A 16,140-nucleotide genomic window follows, 5' to 3' on the forward strand; every position below is an offset into this window, starting at 1 on the left:
AACAAAGCAGTAACCCTGCCAAGAATGGAAATAGGTTTTAACCAGAAGGGCCTCTCGAGCTAGACCGCGCGTTTCGTGGGATAATTCATTTTGGGTGCTGGTGCAATTCCTGGGTTTATTTTTATTTTAAATATTGTGCCCGTAGTAGGAAGCTGCATCGTCATCCATTGTGGCTTTCTCTTGGCACACGATTTGCTGGTCATTTTGTTTTCTCGGCATAGGAAGAGAGCACTGGCACCTAAAACTATCGCTATCTCGAGAACCTGTGAGTGCCCAGAGCTGAAAATAGAGCGCCCCAGCTTTACAGGACCCCCTGCTCAACTCCGGCTAATAAAATAATAATAAAAAAGCAAGCCGCCAGGATCCCTGCTTACAGCTCATCAAATAGGGACACATCTGATGAGCTGTTAGCAGGAATCCCGGCAGAAATCTGGTTCTCATTACCTATTCCCCCCCTCCCATGATTGGAGGATCCCCTGGTTCCCTAGATCAGTGATTTTGAACCAGGGTTCCACGGGCACCCCTCAAGGGTTCCGTGGCCAACAGGGGGCAGAGCTGGGACAACTGTACCGACTGTCCCAGGCGCGACGGCTCCACAGCGGCAACATGCCGGCGCTCACTGCAATCACCCCCCTACTCCAGTCGGTGCCAGCTTCCGTCTATCCGAAGGAGGGCGCTCCTCGCCCCCAAGGTAACATTGTGTGTATTGGGGTTCCCTAGAATTTCACAATATAATTCTAAAGTTCCTTAACAAAAAAAAAGCTGAAAACCACTGCCCAAGATACTCAGCAGTGATGTTCCGCGGGTTTCTGCCGGACATTGTCACACAATGACATTGCAGCTTCCTCTTGGCCTGAGCTTTTCCCTCTGTGGGAGAGGAAATACCGGTGATTTCACTGCTCAGTATCTGGCACACCAAGGTGTCCCCAGAAGTAAAAATAACGTGGCTTAGCTGCAAGGGACACCCCAGCTCAAATCATGGGGAAAACCCAGATAGCTGCTTTATAGGAGAAAGTACCGTACAGCCAAACTTAAAACATAATTATAGTAAAACACCTTATTAATGTAATTGGCTCCTTGGAGTTATTCAATCATGCGTGACATTAAAATGCATTCACATTTTTCATGTGATGTAAAAGTAATGTTTTTTTCGTTGTTCCTGTGACGTCCGTATCTTACAGTACCGCTGGTTTGGTTTTGTGAATAAGTTCCTGATTGTATAATATTTTGCACACTTTTCTATAATTGCCATCAGCACTTTTCTCAACCCTTTCCACCATGCACGTTATACATGAGCCCGACTCCCTCTCCCCGTCTCCAGCCACACTCTCTCCCACCTGAAATCCTTTCGTCATTGCCAACGCAACATTGCTCAGACCCTACCTTCCTTTCCTCACTGTATCTGCAGCTAAAACTCCAATGCACTCTATCCTTCTCCCTCTTTGCTCTCTATGCTTCCTGCCTCACCACTCCCCCACTGTAACTGTTAACGCAATACTCTGCTGCCCCCCCCCTATTTCTCTCCGAGATGTGACATCACCGTGCAATTTTTCAGTTCATAAAAATTCTCAGGCTTTACAGCAGTGGTGCGCTATGGTGTGGGGTGTATAATAGTACCAAGCCCACTTCTGTCAAAGTGGTTTATAAGTGTCTATAAAAATAGTCAATGTTACGGAATATTCTTCCAACGCGTCTGAGCTGCAGAGATTGCCGGCTGGCAGGTGGAGCGCTTGGTCTCTGAGTGGCGGAACACATCAGTACCTTGGCTTAGCGTATCATTACATTTTATGTCCATGCATAAAATAGGAGATCTTATCTGCCATAGTGTGTGCTGAGCTTTCTATGTGAAAAGAAACTGGTGAACTGAAAAAGACCATCTATCCTAAAAGGATTACGCAGCGTGGAGATAATGCAACTTACTGTAAAATAGGTAAATAATTAATGCTCGTCGTGAAGAATGCAGTATTTGCAGAAATAAATTCCTACATGCCAGAGGGAGAAAAAGAAGTTAGACTTTACATTCTTCATTATTAAATAGACCAAGTCTTATTCTTGTTAGGGTTGTGTCTGGGATCCTCTCGGTTAGACTGGGTGTTGGAGGTGCTGGGAACACGTAAGCTGTTTCCTCTGTAGACCTGCCCTGCCAGTGCTGCAGAACAGCTGTGGGAACACTGCATGGTTTGTTTGCAGGACTGTGAGCGCGCCAAGGTTTACCCTCAGCAGGAGGAATGCTAAACTTCATGCAGAATGTACCAATTCAAAGCTTTTCTTTCTCTGCAGGGTCTCAAGATTAGACTTCATCCCTCTTCCCAGCTCATCATTCTTTCCACAGCATTATTGCAGGATTTGGTCATCCAGGAAGTAGATATTAAACCAAGTCCATTTTTGGCATTTACTTCCTCCCCATGCCTAGAGCTGTGTAAAGAAACCTCAAGCAGATTACAGCTGTGTGTACAATCACTTTCTCTAAATGTGTCAGGATAGGAAAAATAGCAGAAGAGCAGAATAGCACTTTATTTAGGTGCTAGACAGACGGTGCCTTTTTTTCTTTTGACGCCGTTATTATTTTTGTTTTTATTAACTGTAGAGGTTTGAAGGAGGATTTCGTTAACATTATTTGAAATAGAATGCGGTAAATTTAATGTAAAATACATTTCACAGAAACAATGAATTGATCTGCCACGGGTAAATTAACATGGTGCAGTGCATATTGTGGAATATGTCAATTTAATGTTTAGAGTACTGTACGTCACTCATTAACATCATAATGACCTGGTAACGATCCATGCCTCGTTTACCTTGTTATAAGCTTTAGGTTTGTTACATTGTTTTTCCCCTTAAAGCAGCAGCTAACCTTGAAATTCATTATTTAAATCTCTTCTGAACTGTGTATATGTGTATATATGTATATACTGTATATTTGATTCTGTTTCCCCCTTTCTTTTTAACTGTTAATCTGTTTTGGAATATTTCATGGTGGGGAGAAAAAAAAATAGGATGTGAAGTTTTGCCTATTTAATGCAGAAGTCCAAGCTGCTATTTTTTATTGTATTCCCCTCCCCCCTTTAATATGTGCATCAATACAACCCACACAATTAGCTAAGTTGCCGATCGATCCGTTCTCCTGTGATCGATCGGCAAAGATTCGGTTCAGGGGTTCGCTAAATGGCTGCAGAGGAGTATTCTGCAGTTGGTGTAATGCATTTGCATATTAATCTGACAATGTTATGTGGGGAAGATCATGTGACCAGGCAGTCACTAGATACAATTGGTGCACTGCTAGAGAGAGGGCAGGGCTCAAAAAGGGGTGTGCCTGTTTCAGAAGAGGAAGGAGATGTGATTTTTAAATGGTTGCTATAGAAACAAAAAATGCTTGTTACATTATAATACATTAAAATTTCATTCTTTTTTTTTTTTTTTTTAAGCTTCAAGTATTTTCTCATATTATAGACCTGATTTATCAAAAAAAAAACTAATAAAAAAAAACTAATAAAAAAAAACCACACAAACTGGAAACTGGAAAGATGGAAAATTTGGAGAAAACTCCCCAGGAAAGCTGTGCCATTCAGAATACTCGACAACTCTTTGTACTGTAGTTATTGGGGAGACTTGCTCAGGGGTCCCTGGTAAATGTGTTGCTGTTCTACTTTGGGGGGAAAAGAAGTCCGTGAACATAATGCAAGTCAGAAGAAGATGAAGGAGTTTTTATTTAATGCCTTGGAAAGGGTTTGTTGAATATAACTGACATTGGCGGTGATGCTGAGTGATGCGGAGTATTGCAGGGGCAGGTACACACAGGGAAATTCCTCTCAGGAACAAATGTGCCGCCAGCACGGTGAGACGGAGTCCATTGACACCAGAACAGAGCCAGTGGGCAGAGGGAAGGACCAGCTTTTTTGTTTTGTGGGAATGGGCTTGAAGCGCTGGCCCGAACATTGCCCTCCTCGGAGAACTTTTCTGGCTACCTTTAAAGTCCCTGCACTCTTATGTTTTGGACTCCTACTATTTTTGATGCACTCATCTGACAAATATTTATGTGATACCTTTTTCAGCGGTGCGCAAAGTGGGGGCGCGACCCTGAGGGGGGGCGGGAGATTTTTCTGGGGGGGGAGGGTGGTGGCGCGGGCAGTTGCAGAGGTCTCGCGTTCTTCCCCAAGGCATTTACATTAAAAGCCGGGGGATCGCGTGAGGCCTCTGCAACTGTTTACTTACCGGGATTCAGACGCTCTGTGACGCGTCGCGATGGCAACCGCGGCACCATGTGATGTGACGTCCCATGCGGGATGTGACATCACATGACCCCGCAGCGTCATCTGATGTGGATGAAGGTAGGCGGGGGAGGGGGGCGTGAGAGCCGGAGGGAAAGACAGGGGGCGCAGCACTAAAAGTTTGCGCTCCCCTGCGTTAAATGACTCGCTATATAGGAATCGTTGCGCATGGAATTATCATGGACAGCACCTTGGTTACCTTTGGCATGCAATCTTGATGCTGCTTCGTCCATATGTATTACATAAAAATGATATTTTTGAAGTGCTGAAGCTTAGCATTATCGGGTAAGAGTATTCAAAATAGGGGCATTTTTGGGACACCCTTTATTTCTGTGCATTATTTACTATATTCTTTTCACTTTTTAGCCCTATTTTAAAGTGCTGTCTGACCTCACTTATCTTATAGGGCAGGGGTGCAGTGCAAACTGACGGCGCATCAAATGTCGCCGCAGGGTCACGTGCTGGCACATTGCCATGACAACATGTCGTCACATGACGCCAGAGCGGAGCTGGAGGGGGGGGTGGGGACAGCGGCGGGAGCAGGGGGCGAGAGCAGGCAGGGGGACACAGGGAGAAGAGTTTGCGCACCCCTGTTATAGGGTATTAAAAGGTGATGGCGCGGCTCAGTGAGTAAAGACACTGACTTTGTAAACAACGACAGAGTGTGAATCGGGTTGCTGGTTTAATTCCCGGTGTCAGCTCCTTGTGACCTTGGGCAAGTCACTTTATCTCCCTCAGTCACTAAAATCATAGAGTGTAAGCTCATCTGGGCAGGGACTGTCTGTAACAATCATATGTGCTGCGTACCTGTAATTGTGACGCGCTGGGAGAGTTGTAATCCCCGATGCTATTGATTTAAATGGTAACTAACGTCAGATCGGGGTGCGATATTTGCATTTAGTGAATTTGCCCCACAGTGCACAAAAACGAATTACAGGAACTATAGTAGTGATGGCCTAACTGGGTAATTATTCATATACTGTAGGTCAGTAAATCACAGCACTCACAATTTATGGGTTTGTTTTTTCTTGGTTGCCCCTAATTTCCCAGGTCACAAACATTGACAAGGTAATTAAAGATGGCCACAGGAGGTGCGCAATGCTTTAACTACGCCTTACATCAAAAACAATCTGCCACTCATTCCCCTATTGTTCGTTGCAGGGAGGGTAGTTACTGGGGTATTTGCCATTGAAACAATTAGAGTATTAGTTTTGGGAATCATTTAAAAAGTTAGCATGTCTTAAATGATAAAGCGAGAGAAAAGTAATGGGAGTGCTTTCACTGTTATAAACGCAATATATCTTTAATAAGTGCTAGTAAAGCTTGTCAGGGAGACGACACTGTACTTCAATGTACCTCTTTCAGATGTGTAACATTTAAAACAAACAGCATAGCTGAAAAGCGGCAGTGTTCGTGAAATGTGACTCCCCTGCGCTGAAGCCAGGGAATGCCAGGGTACAATGTGATTGTAATCGACTTTATCTTCAAGTGGGTTTATTAGCAATTTAATGGAATATCTTGTATTCAGAAGCAATAATGGCTCCAGCAGAGAGGCCCTTTCTGCTCGCTTTCCCATACACTTTGGAATGAGTAGAATGTGACAGTTGAGCTTTCAACAAGCTTCATGAATTTTAAATACTTTTCAGCTAGAAAATGGGCACATAGCGTGTGGTCAAAAGTGGACACGGGCTGGCAGCCACGGCGGGTATCATGGGATATTTGGTGTCTGAAAGATAATGAATTCTTGGCTTCTCCAGGTGCATTCTTGGCCCACCGTGCATGTACAGACAGAATAGAATATGTTCCTCTGTCCAACATTTAACAATTGATCATGTTGTAATTGTAAGTAGGAAAGTATTTAGAAATGTAGTTTCTCAGCATGCTTGTACAAGATTTAAATTTCATGTCATCATCTTTATCGGACAAAATCTGAGCCGGTATTTCACAGTAATCTCCTGATGCCAGTAAAACTTTCTACATAATTCCTGGTTTGACTTTATCCGACCTTCATAAATTCTTCACTGTTTTCTAGAAGGAGATGTTTTCATAACAAAATAGTTTTAATGTTTCAATGCTGGGGGTGGAGGGCCTGTATTGTTCCTTAACTAATAGGGTCTAATTAAAATTGACAGGGTTAATTACTTTCTACTGTATGGGGCCTATAGACTATCATTCATTTGTGTCAATGTCAGTGCTAAAAAGTAATACAAACCTTCATAAGGTGCGCGTGCTGTGTATGAAGATCGCTATGTGACTTCATGCTGTACATATGACACATCATTTGTTGTTTGTAATTGTGTATATTTATTTAACTTGTATTAGTAAATATTCATGATTATTGTAATGTTATTAATCACCACCATACTGTGAAATTAATACATTTTCTTAACTTGCATAATGAAACATCCGTGCTGTGTCAAATATATATTTGCTTGTTATGTAACGCCTTAATTATGCGCTAACAATATGAATATTTTAGGGTTCATGCCTAGTTGAACTTGGCGGACGATTTAAACGCACTTTCTCCCTTTTTTTTGGGAGAGGACAGAAACATAATTTTTTGGTACGTACCTTTACACCTGTACACCTTGCTGAGTCTCTCTCTCTGTGCATCAAAAACATGGAAAACACATTTTTGATGCTGATGGCACAGATTCCAAAATTTCAGGTCAGTACATTTTTGCAAAGAAAAAGCAGTGTGTGACACTTATTATATCAACCCAGACAGTCTGAGAGCATTTCTACCATCCATTGCAAAGCACTGGAAGGTTTCAATATGTATCAACATCTGTTCTGAAAGCAACATACAGTATGTATTTCTATTTATTTTATAACTTCATGTACGTCCTGCTGCATTGGTCCAGGGGAAGTGGAGATTTGTTGTGATACTTTTTAGTGGATCTAGATGAGTGTTCTTTATAAATGTATTTATAGTGTACAGGTCTTGTGAAATCTGAGGCTGGGGTGATGGTGCCTTCTCCCGTGCGGAGGCGCGCGGAGGCTGAGGGAAAGCGGGTGCTTTCCCTGGCCATGCTAGGCGGGCCGTGGGGGGGCTTTCCTTGGGGTGTTCCTAGTGACGTCACGGAGCAGGTTCGCCCTCATTGGGCAAACCGCTCACGTGATGTGTGTGTCGCCCTTAGAAATCAGTTTAACTGATTTCTCACGCAACACGCGCATGCGCCTGCACGCCGCATGGACGCGAACACTGCCTTAAGGCAGTCTGTTCGCTCGGGGCACCGTGTCCGAGGCCTTAGCCCTTTTCATGTAGAAACGTGGCGATGGCAGCACTTACACTGCTATGTTCAATATCTTCTCTGATTTGGTGTGAGTCAGACTTTGAATTACAGTAAAGGACATATTGTGAAATATTATATTCTACTTCCTTAAGAAGGAGCGACAGATTTCTGCAGAGCTTGTATGGTGCAGAGCAGGAAAGGGGCGCTGCCAGCGGAAAGTGTGATAAATAGAAACATTTTAAAGGGCTATGTGAAAAATACTATTGAAATCGATTTTTCAGCTCCAACCTCCACCCAGACTGTGCTCGGCCTAACCTCCACCCAGACTGTGCTCGGCCTAACCTCCACCCAGACTGTGCTCGGCCTAACCTCCACCAAGACTGTTCTCGGCCTAACCTCCACCCAGACTGTGCTCAGCCTAACCTCCACCCAGACTGTGCTCGGCCTAACCTCCACCCAGACTGTGCTTGGGCTATTTCAGTAATGGTATTTTCTTTAGATTGGTGAAGCACAGCTGATTTTCCCCAATGAGGGTAAAATAGGGTCAAAAATGGACTGGTCAGCAACTTGTTGTCCCCTCCAGTAATCTCCTTCTTACGTGGCTTCCTTTTGCCACGAAAAGGCAGGATATAGTGTAGTATGAAGAGTACAATATATTAAAACATCATAGCATGTGGCAATTCCACTCGCATTGTATCAGTGAAACACCGGCGTGTAGTGGAAGTGCAGAGCAGGAATCTTCAGCAGCAGGTGAAACTGGAGATGCTGTTAGTAGTCCTGAAGAAGCCAGCTGTGGCGAAACGCGTAGAGTCCTGAGCCGAGCTGTGTTCAGCTATGCTGGAAGTGACATCACCGGATGTGCGGTCAGACGTTGGGGGAGTCGAGAGATCGGAGCCTTGAGGTCTAACAGTATCACCAGTTTCATCTGCTGCTGAAGATTCCTGCTTTGTACTCACACTACATGCCAAACACAGGCAAGGCTAGCACAGTATCAACAGCAGAGCTAGGCAGGTACAGGGTACTTTGCATGAGCAAAGACAGGGAGCAACTGCCTGCTACTTGAAGTCCAGGAGCAGCTTCTGGCAATTTAGGGCCAGAGAGAGGCTGACTTCCTGCCAGCAGCCATCTTAGGTGGGGCATGATAATGACCTGGTCCATTAGCCATCTTGGTATACCGATAGGACCCTTATACATAGGGTGACCATATTTGCATGAAGAGTGTTTGCCGGTCACTCTTGCTCACCCTACATATACATATCTATTCATTGATGCCTCTACATAAACAGATTTCATAGCTTAAACTTGTTCTCTCTTATTCATACAGAATATTCAGCATCCTTTTTCTTGTTATTTATTGTCTCCCAGTAGTCTTCTGTAACTCTCTTCTGGATGGATCTCCTCTTTCACACCTGTACCTGGTACCACTCACTCCAGTCCCTGCTGCTATACAGTTAGACATTTAACAAACCCATAGAGGCCTTGAGTTACCTTCCCCCTTCACTCATGTTATGACCGTCACATTCAGCATTCTGCAGTATTTTTTCACTTACTCAGACATCCTCATCTCTCTTCCTTTCACTAAACATCATAACACCCATTCACTTCAATCTACAGCAGCTCCCTTCTGCATTTTGTCTATCCCTGATATGTTCCTCTCATCAAGCCCATGAGTATTTTTCTATCTACCCTGCAAACTCTTTCTTCACTATTCTCATTTATTAACCCTAACAAAAAACAATAGGTTTATTTAATTGATTGTGACCTGATTTTTGCACCAATATTGCACCCGTTTGGCGGCCACTTTAAATGAATAGCCCAGTTATTATGTTACCATTTCAACTCCTATTCTGTAGGGGGAATGAACGATGTCGAGACAAGGTTCCTAGGTTGAAGGGTTTGCTAAACTTCCATGTCACCTTCTCTCACTGGAAGAAAAGTTTACCATTTAGGTCTGGAAAAGTCATCACACATTTCTTCATCCTTTGTGGCACAGAATGAGATGCATAGTCAATGAAAATAACACCATTAACACACTGGATTGGCATCAAGACGCCAGATCGAAGTAATGTGCATATGCAGAGACTTTCAGGTCTGAGAGTGGGAGACGCTGACTCTTTACAGACATTTTTTGATGTGATAATGTTCCATTTGCAACAGGCTCAATTTTTACAGCACACAGGATAGCAGGAAATTCTTAGGTATGTCACTAACACATATTTATTGCTCTTTCAGAGAAATGGAACTGTTCTGGCACATACTCTGTCTCATGTAGATTCTGTATGGATTAGGCACATTCCATAACATTAATACAAATCTATGATCGAGCAGTCAATCTGAAAGAAAAAACGCCAAATCCAGTGCCCCAGCTCTATAAATGGATTTATTGTGATTCATGTATATTATGCTTAATGTATATTTCATGTTTTGTATTTTCCATGCTCTTTACATACATAGATTGGTTCCTCTTATTCATAATACTTTTAGGTGTTTTTGTAATATAGATTTCCTATTGATACTTACTACTGTTAGCTGTTGTAGATGTACATCTTGTGAGTGTTCTCTCGCCTGTGGATTTATTTTATAGCCTGTTTGTGGTTATCATTGCTAGGTAACGGGCGTTTTTGGCCTAGAGTGTGCGTGGCGTGGCGTGATCGGCCTCGTTCTATTCTAGGGCGCCGTTGTGCCTGGGTGCATACCCGCGCCGGATGTGGCGCGATCCATGGGGATGCACTTGTGCGATATCCATGGAGATGCCATTCGGCACGATTTCCTCCGCTGCCCACATCACCACCCCTTCGGTACACCCCGGTCCCGTTTGTATGATTGGGTATACATTGGGGTGTACATTGGGGTTCAGTCTATATGGTTTAACCCACCGCTGGCACAGATCCAGAAATATAGTTTGCCAGAATAGTATATAGAGGCGCATGGAGATAATATTATCAAACATAGAAAAACATAGTTGTGTGACAGACGTCACGCCAGATCTCCAGACCGCACTCTTTGTATATAGAACATAGGCTGCGACTTTACCACGGATAAGTAAATGCATTAAAGACTTTACACATTCTTCAGCAGACGACAGCAGCTCACTAACGCTGATGCACCGTATGAGCAGTGTGACCACCTAGATATGGCTAATATGAGAATATTAAATCACCTGCTGGAGGGGAGCAGCAGAGCGGGGGGAGAGGGACCCCTGACGGATTTAAGAACAAAATCGACATTTGCAGTATAAATATATGTAACCCCCTCTTGATGCAGCCAGGCTCTCGCATACTATACTTGCATGGCTAACGTATCTCATATTGTCAAACCGCTGCTAGAACAGGTGGAGAAGCTTATTGCATTTTTTTAACCCTTTCACTACCAGAGAGGGCCTGCAGAACATTGCCTTACTGACCCCTTTGGCAGTGAAAGGGTAACTTTATTGCAACACGTTGCTAATTTAACAGTAATTTAAGTTGCTTGGTTGCATTTTGTAGTATCATTTAATCTTCTTCAGTATCATGTGAACCGGATTGCTTTTGACAGTATTAATCTTCTCTGATAAACAGTGAAACGCGCAGGGCCTTATTTGCATAATATCTGCGGTGCGAGTTTAGCTTAAGGCAAACATTTACATTTCTGATGCAAATCCTTGGGGATGTGGTTATGTGGGGCTGTGGTTATGTGGGGCTGTGGTTATGTGGGGCTGTGGTTATGTGGGGCTGTGGTTATGTGGGGCTGTGGTTATGTGGGGCTGTGGTTATGTGGGGCTGTGGTTATGTGGGGCTGTGGTTATGTGGGGCTGTGGGTATGTGGGGGCTGTGGTTATGTGGGGGCTGTGGTTATGTGGGGCTGTGGGTATGTGGGGCTGTGGGGCTGTGGGTATGTGGGGGCTGTGGTTATGTGGGGGCTGTGGTTATGTGGGGGCTGTGGTTATGTGGGGCTGTGGGGCTGTGGGGCTGTGGAATGAGCCCCCTGCATAGAATCCTTCCAGGTCAGCGGGGTAGATTTTCCTTTAAACAAGAAGAAATACTGCCGTGTCCTCGCGCGTGTATTTGCTGGGAAAGCCGCAGCCGGTAGTGGCAGTGATAGTGGCAGGGATAGGGGCAGGGATAGTGGCAGTGGTAGTGGCAGGGATAGGGGCAGGGATAGTGGCAGTGGTAGTGGCAGGGATAGTGGCAGGGATAGTGGCAGTGATAGTGGCAGTGATAGTGGCAGTGATAGTGGCAGGGATAGTGGCAGTGATAGTGGCAGGGATAGGGGCAGGGATAGTGGCAGGGATAGGGGCAGGGATAGTGGCAGGGATAGTGGCAGGGATAGTGGCAGTGCCTGTCATGTAATTAGAAGAATACTGGTTAGAAATTCATTTTCTGATAATTTCTCTAGTAACTAAATACAAAATTGAGCTTATTAAAGGTGTAAGCTTTTTATTCCGGTGTCTCGCAGGCTAGCGCCCTCTTTTCTGCCTCCCAGCGTGCGGCGTATTATATCTGTATTGTATCTGTATGAGCAGCCGGACACATTGTCTGAAGTGTACATGGCACTGCCGCTGTGTGAGTAACGTGGGCACTGCCGCTGTGTGAGTAACGTGGGCACTGCCGCTGTGTGAGTAATGTGGGCACTGCCGCTGTGTGAGTAACGTGGGCACTGCCCCTGTGTGAGTAACGTGGGCACTGCCACTGTGAGTAATGTGGGCACTGCCGCTGTGTGAGTAATATGAGAAATGTACTTTGGAAAAACAGTGACTCAAACAAATACAAAAAGACAAGCTTATAACTCCTTCACTGCCAGAGACGGAGCAGTGAATGTATGGCTAAGCCCCGCCCCCGTGACAGTGAATGTATGGCTAAGCCCCGCCCCCGTGGCAGTGAATGTATGGCTAAGCCCCGCCCCTGTGGCAGTGAATGTATGGCTAAGCCCCGCCCTGTGGCAGTGAATGTATGGCTAAGCCCCGCCCCTGTGGCAGTGAATGTATGGCTAAGCCCCGCCCCCGTGGCAGTGAATGTATGGCTAAGCCCCGCCCCCGTGGCAGTGAATGTATGGCTAAGCCCCGCCCCCGTGGCAGTGAATGTATGGCTAAGCCCCGCCCCTGTGGCAGTGAATGTATGGCTAAGCCCCGCCCCCGTGGCAGTGAATGTATGGCTAAGCCCCGCCCCAGTGGCAGTGAATGTATGGCTAAGCCCCGCCCCTGTGGCAGTGAATGTATGGCTAAGCCCCGCCCCCGTGGCAGTGAATGTATGGCTAAGCCCCGCCCCCGTGGCAGTGAATGTATGGCTAAGCCCCGCCCCTGTGGCAGTGAATGTATGGCTAAGCCCCGCCCCCGTGGCAGTGAATGTATGGCTAAGCCCCGCCCCCGTGGCAGTGAATGTATGGCTAAGCCCCGCCCCCGTGGCAGTGAATGTATGGCTAAGCCCCGCCCCAGTGGCAGTGAATGTATGGCTAAGCCCCGCCCCCGTGGCAGTGAATGTATGGCTAAGCCCCGCCCCTGTGGCAGTGAATGTATGGCTAAGCCCCGCCCCTGTGGCAGTGAATGTATGGCTAAGCCCCGCCCCCGTGGCAGTGAATGTATGGCCTAGCCCTGTACCGTGGCAGTGAATGTATGGCTAAGCCCCGCCCCTGTGGCAGTGAATGTATGGCTAAGCCCCGCCCCTGTGGCAGTGAATGTATGGCTAAGCCCCGCCCCTGTGGCAGTGAATGTATGGCTAAGCCCCGCCCCCGTGGCAGTGAATGTATGGCCTAGCCCTGTACCGTGGCAGTGAATGTATGGCTAAGCCCCGCCCCTGTGGCAGTGAATGTATGGCTAAGCCCCGCCCCTGTGGCAGTGAATGTATGGCTAAGCCCCGCCCCCGTGGCAGTGAATGTATGGCTAAGCCCCGCCCCGTGTCAGTGAATGTATGGCTAAGCCCCGCCCCCGTGGCAGTGAATGTATGGCTAAGCCCCGCCCCCGTGGCAGTGAATGTATGGCTAAGCCCCGCCCCCGTGGCAGTGAATGTATGGCTAAGCCCCGCCCCCGTGGCAGTGAATGTATGGCTAAGCCCCGCCCCCGTGGCAGTGAATGTATGGCTAAGCCCCGCCCCCGTGGCAGTGAATGTATGGCTAAGCCCCGCCCCTGTGGCAGTGAATGTATGGCCTAGCCCTGTACCGTGGCAGTGAATCGGTAGACCGGGTTTCACCATTGCTGCAAACTCACGTCTGCAATGTAGGAAGGTATCCGGCTTCAGCACTACAAATACTGTGCGCAATAATGGTGATCCACGCAGGTCATTTTACGGAGCTTAGTGAATCTTTGTTTTTAGGGTGCACATACAATCAGTCATTTGTTTTCATGCTTTATCAGGCCATGGAAAAGCCAAAGCTTAAGATCTTCTGAATTGTATTAAAGTTTCTGTCCTGTAAGCGGTATAGACTTCGCAGCTGGTTACCAGACACTCCAGCAACAATAGCTCTAAATGAAGCTTTATCCTACTTACTGGTAGTAATATCTGTAGCGTTGGGACACTTGTGTAGCTGCTCCAGCTATGTTCCCACTTTATAAAAAGGGACTAAATCTCAGGCAGAATGTGAATACCAAGTAGCCCTTGTTTGGGACATCTACATTAAGCAGAGAATGCCATCTGCCTGGCAGGAAATCACTTGGCAACAGCAGTCTGATGACACGGCTTTCACATGCACATGACTTACCCACGCTTCGAGCTGGACCTCTCTCCCAATCCCAATAAACATGACTTACCCACGCCTCGAGCTGGACCCCTGTCCCATTCCCAATAAACATGACTTACCCACGCCTTGAGCTGGACCCCTGTCCCATTCCCAATAAACATGACTTACCCACGCTTCGAGCTGGACCTCTCTCCCAATCCCAATAAACATGACTTACCCACGCCTCGAGCAGGACCCCTCTCCCATTCCCAATAAACATGACTTACCCACGCCTCGAGCTGGACCCTGGCCCATTCCCAATAAACATGACTTACCCACGCCTCGAGCTGGACCTCTCTCCCATTCCCAATAAACATGACTTACCCACGCCTCGAGCTGGACCTCTCTCCCATTCCCAATAAACATGACTTACCCACGCCTCGAGCTGGACCCCCTTCCATTCCCAATAAACATGACTTACCCACGCCTCGAGCTGGACCTCTCTCCCATTCCCAATAAACATGACTTACCCACGCCTCGAGCTGGACCTCTCTCCCATTCCCAATAAACATGACTTACCCACGCCTCGAGCTGGACCCCTCTCCCATTCCCAATAAACATGACTTACCCACGCCTCGAGCTGGACCTCTCTCCCATTCCCAATAAACATGACTTACCCACGCCTCGAGCTGGACCCCCTTCCATTCCCAATAAACATGACTTACCCACGCCTCGAGCTGGACCCCCTTCCATTCCCAATAAACATGACTTACCCACGCCTCGAGCTGGACCCTGGCCCATTCCCAATAAACATGACTTACCCACGCCTCGAGCTGGACCTCTCTCCCATTCCCAATAAACATGACTTACCCACGCCTCGAGCTGGACCTCTCTCCCATTCCCAATAAACATGACTTACCCACGCCTCGAGCTGGACCCCCTTCCATTCCCAATAAACATGACTTACCCACGCCTCGAGCTGGACCCCCTCCCATTCCCAATAAACATGACTTACCCACGCCTCGAGCTGGACCTCTCTCCCATTCCCAATAAACATGACTTACCCACGCCTCGAGCTGGACCCCTCTCCCATTCCCAATAAACATGACTTACCCACGCCTCGAGCTGGACCCCCTTCCATTCCCAATAAACATGACTTACCCACGCCTCGAGCTGGACCCCTCTCCCATTCCCAATAAACATGACTTACCCACGCTTCGAGCTGGACCCCCTCCCATTCCCAATAAACATGACTTACCCACGCCTTGAGCTGGACCCCCTCCCATTCCCAATAAACATGACTTACCCACGCTTCGAGCTGGACCTCTCTCCCATTCCCAATAAACATGACTTACCCACGCCTCGAGCTGGACCCTCTCCCATTCCCAATAAACATGACTTACCCACGCCTCGAGCTGGACCCCTCTCCCATTCCCAATAAACATAACTTACCCACGCCTCGAGTTGGACCCCCTCCCATTCCCAATAAACATGACTTACCCACGCCTCGAGCTGGACCCCCTCCCATTCCCAATAAACATGACTTACCCACGCCTCGAGCTGGAACCCCTTCCATTCCCAATAAACATGACTTACCCACGCCTCGAGCTGGACCCCCTCCCATTCCCAATAAACATGACTTGCCCACGCCTCGAGCTGGACCCCTCTCCCATTCCCAATAAACATGACTTACCCACGCCTCGAGTTCGACCTCTCTCCCATTCCCAATAAACATGACCTACCCACGCCTCGAGCTGGACCCCCTCCCATTCCCAATAAACATGACTTACCCACGCCTCGAGCTGGACCCCTCTCCCATTCCCAATAAACATGACTTACCCACGCCTCGAGCAGGACCCCTCTCCCATTCCCAATAAACATGACTTACCCACGCCTCGAGCTGGACCCCCTCCCATTCCCAATAAACATGACTTACCCACGCTTCGAGTTGGACCCCTGTCCCAATCCCAATAAACATGACTTACCCACGCCTCGAGCTGGACCCCCTC

General features: G+C 47.0%; 1 protein-coding gene across 4 annotated transcripts in view; it reads left to right on the forward strand.

The window, feature by feature from the left end:
* DDAH1 (dimethylarginine dimethylaminohydrolase 1) overlaps positions 1-16,140 on the forward strand; it is a 147,568-nt gene that overhangs the window by 102,426 nt on the left and 29,002 nt on the right. Inside the window, exons 1-2 of one of the 4 annotated variants that reach the window (XM_075615638.1) lie at positions 5,923-6,110; positions 6,748-6,936. The exons of 2 other annotated variants lie outside the window; for them this stretch is intronic. In XM_075615638.1, coding sequence (XP_075471753.1) covers positions 6,048-6,110; positions 6,748-6,936 — 252 coding nt within the window. In that variant the 5' untranslated portion in view covers positions 5,923-6,047. Of the gene's footprint in view, positions 1-5,921; positions 6,111-6,747; positions 6,937-16,140 lie in introns of those variants that run through there. One more of the 4 variants, XM_075615639.1, reaches the window with a different exon arrangement.

This window comes from Ascaphus truei, chromosome 10 (assembly GCF_040206685.1).
Source record: "Ascaphus truei isolate aAscTru1 chromosome 10, aAscTru1.hap1, whole genome shotgun sequence".
In the NCBI taxonomy this organism is placed as follows: domain Eukaryota; kingdom Metazoa; phylum Chordata; class Amphibia; order Anura; family Ascaphidae; genus Ascaphus; species Ascaphus truei.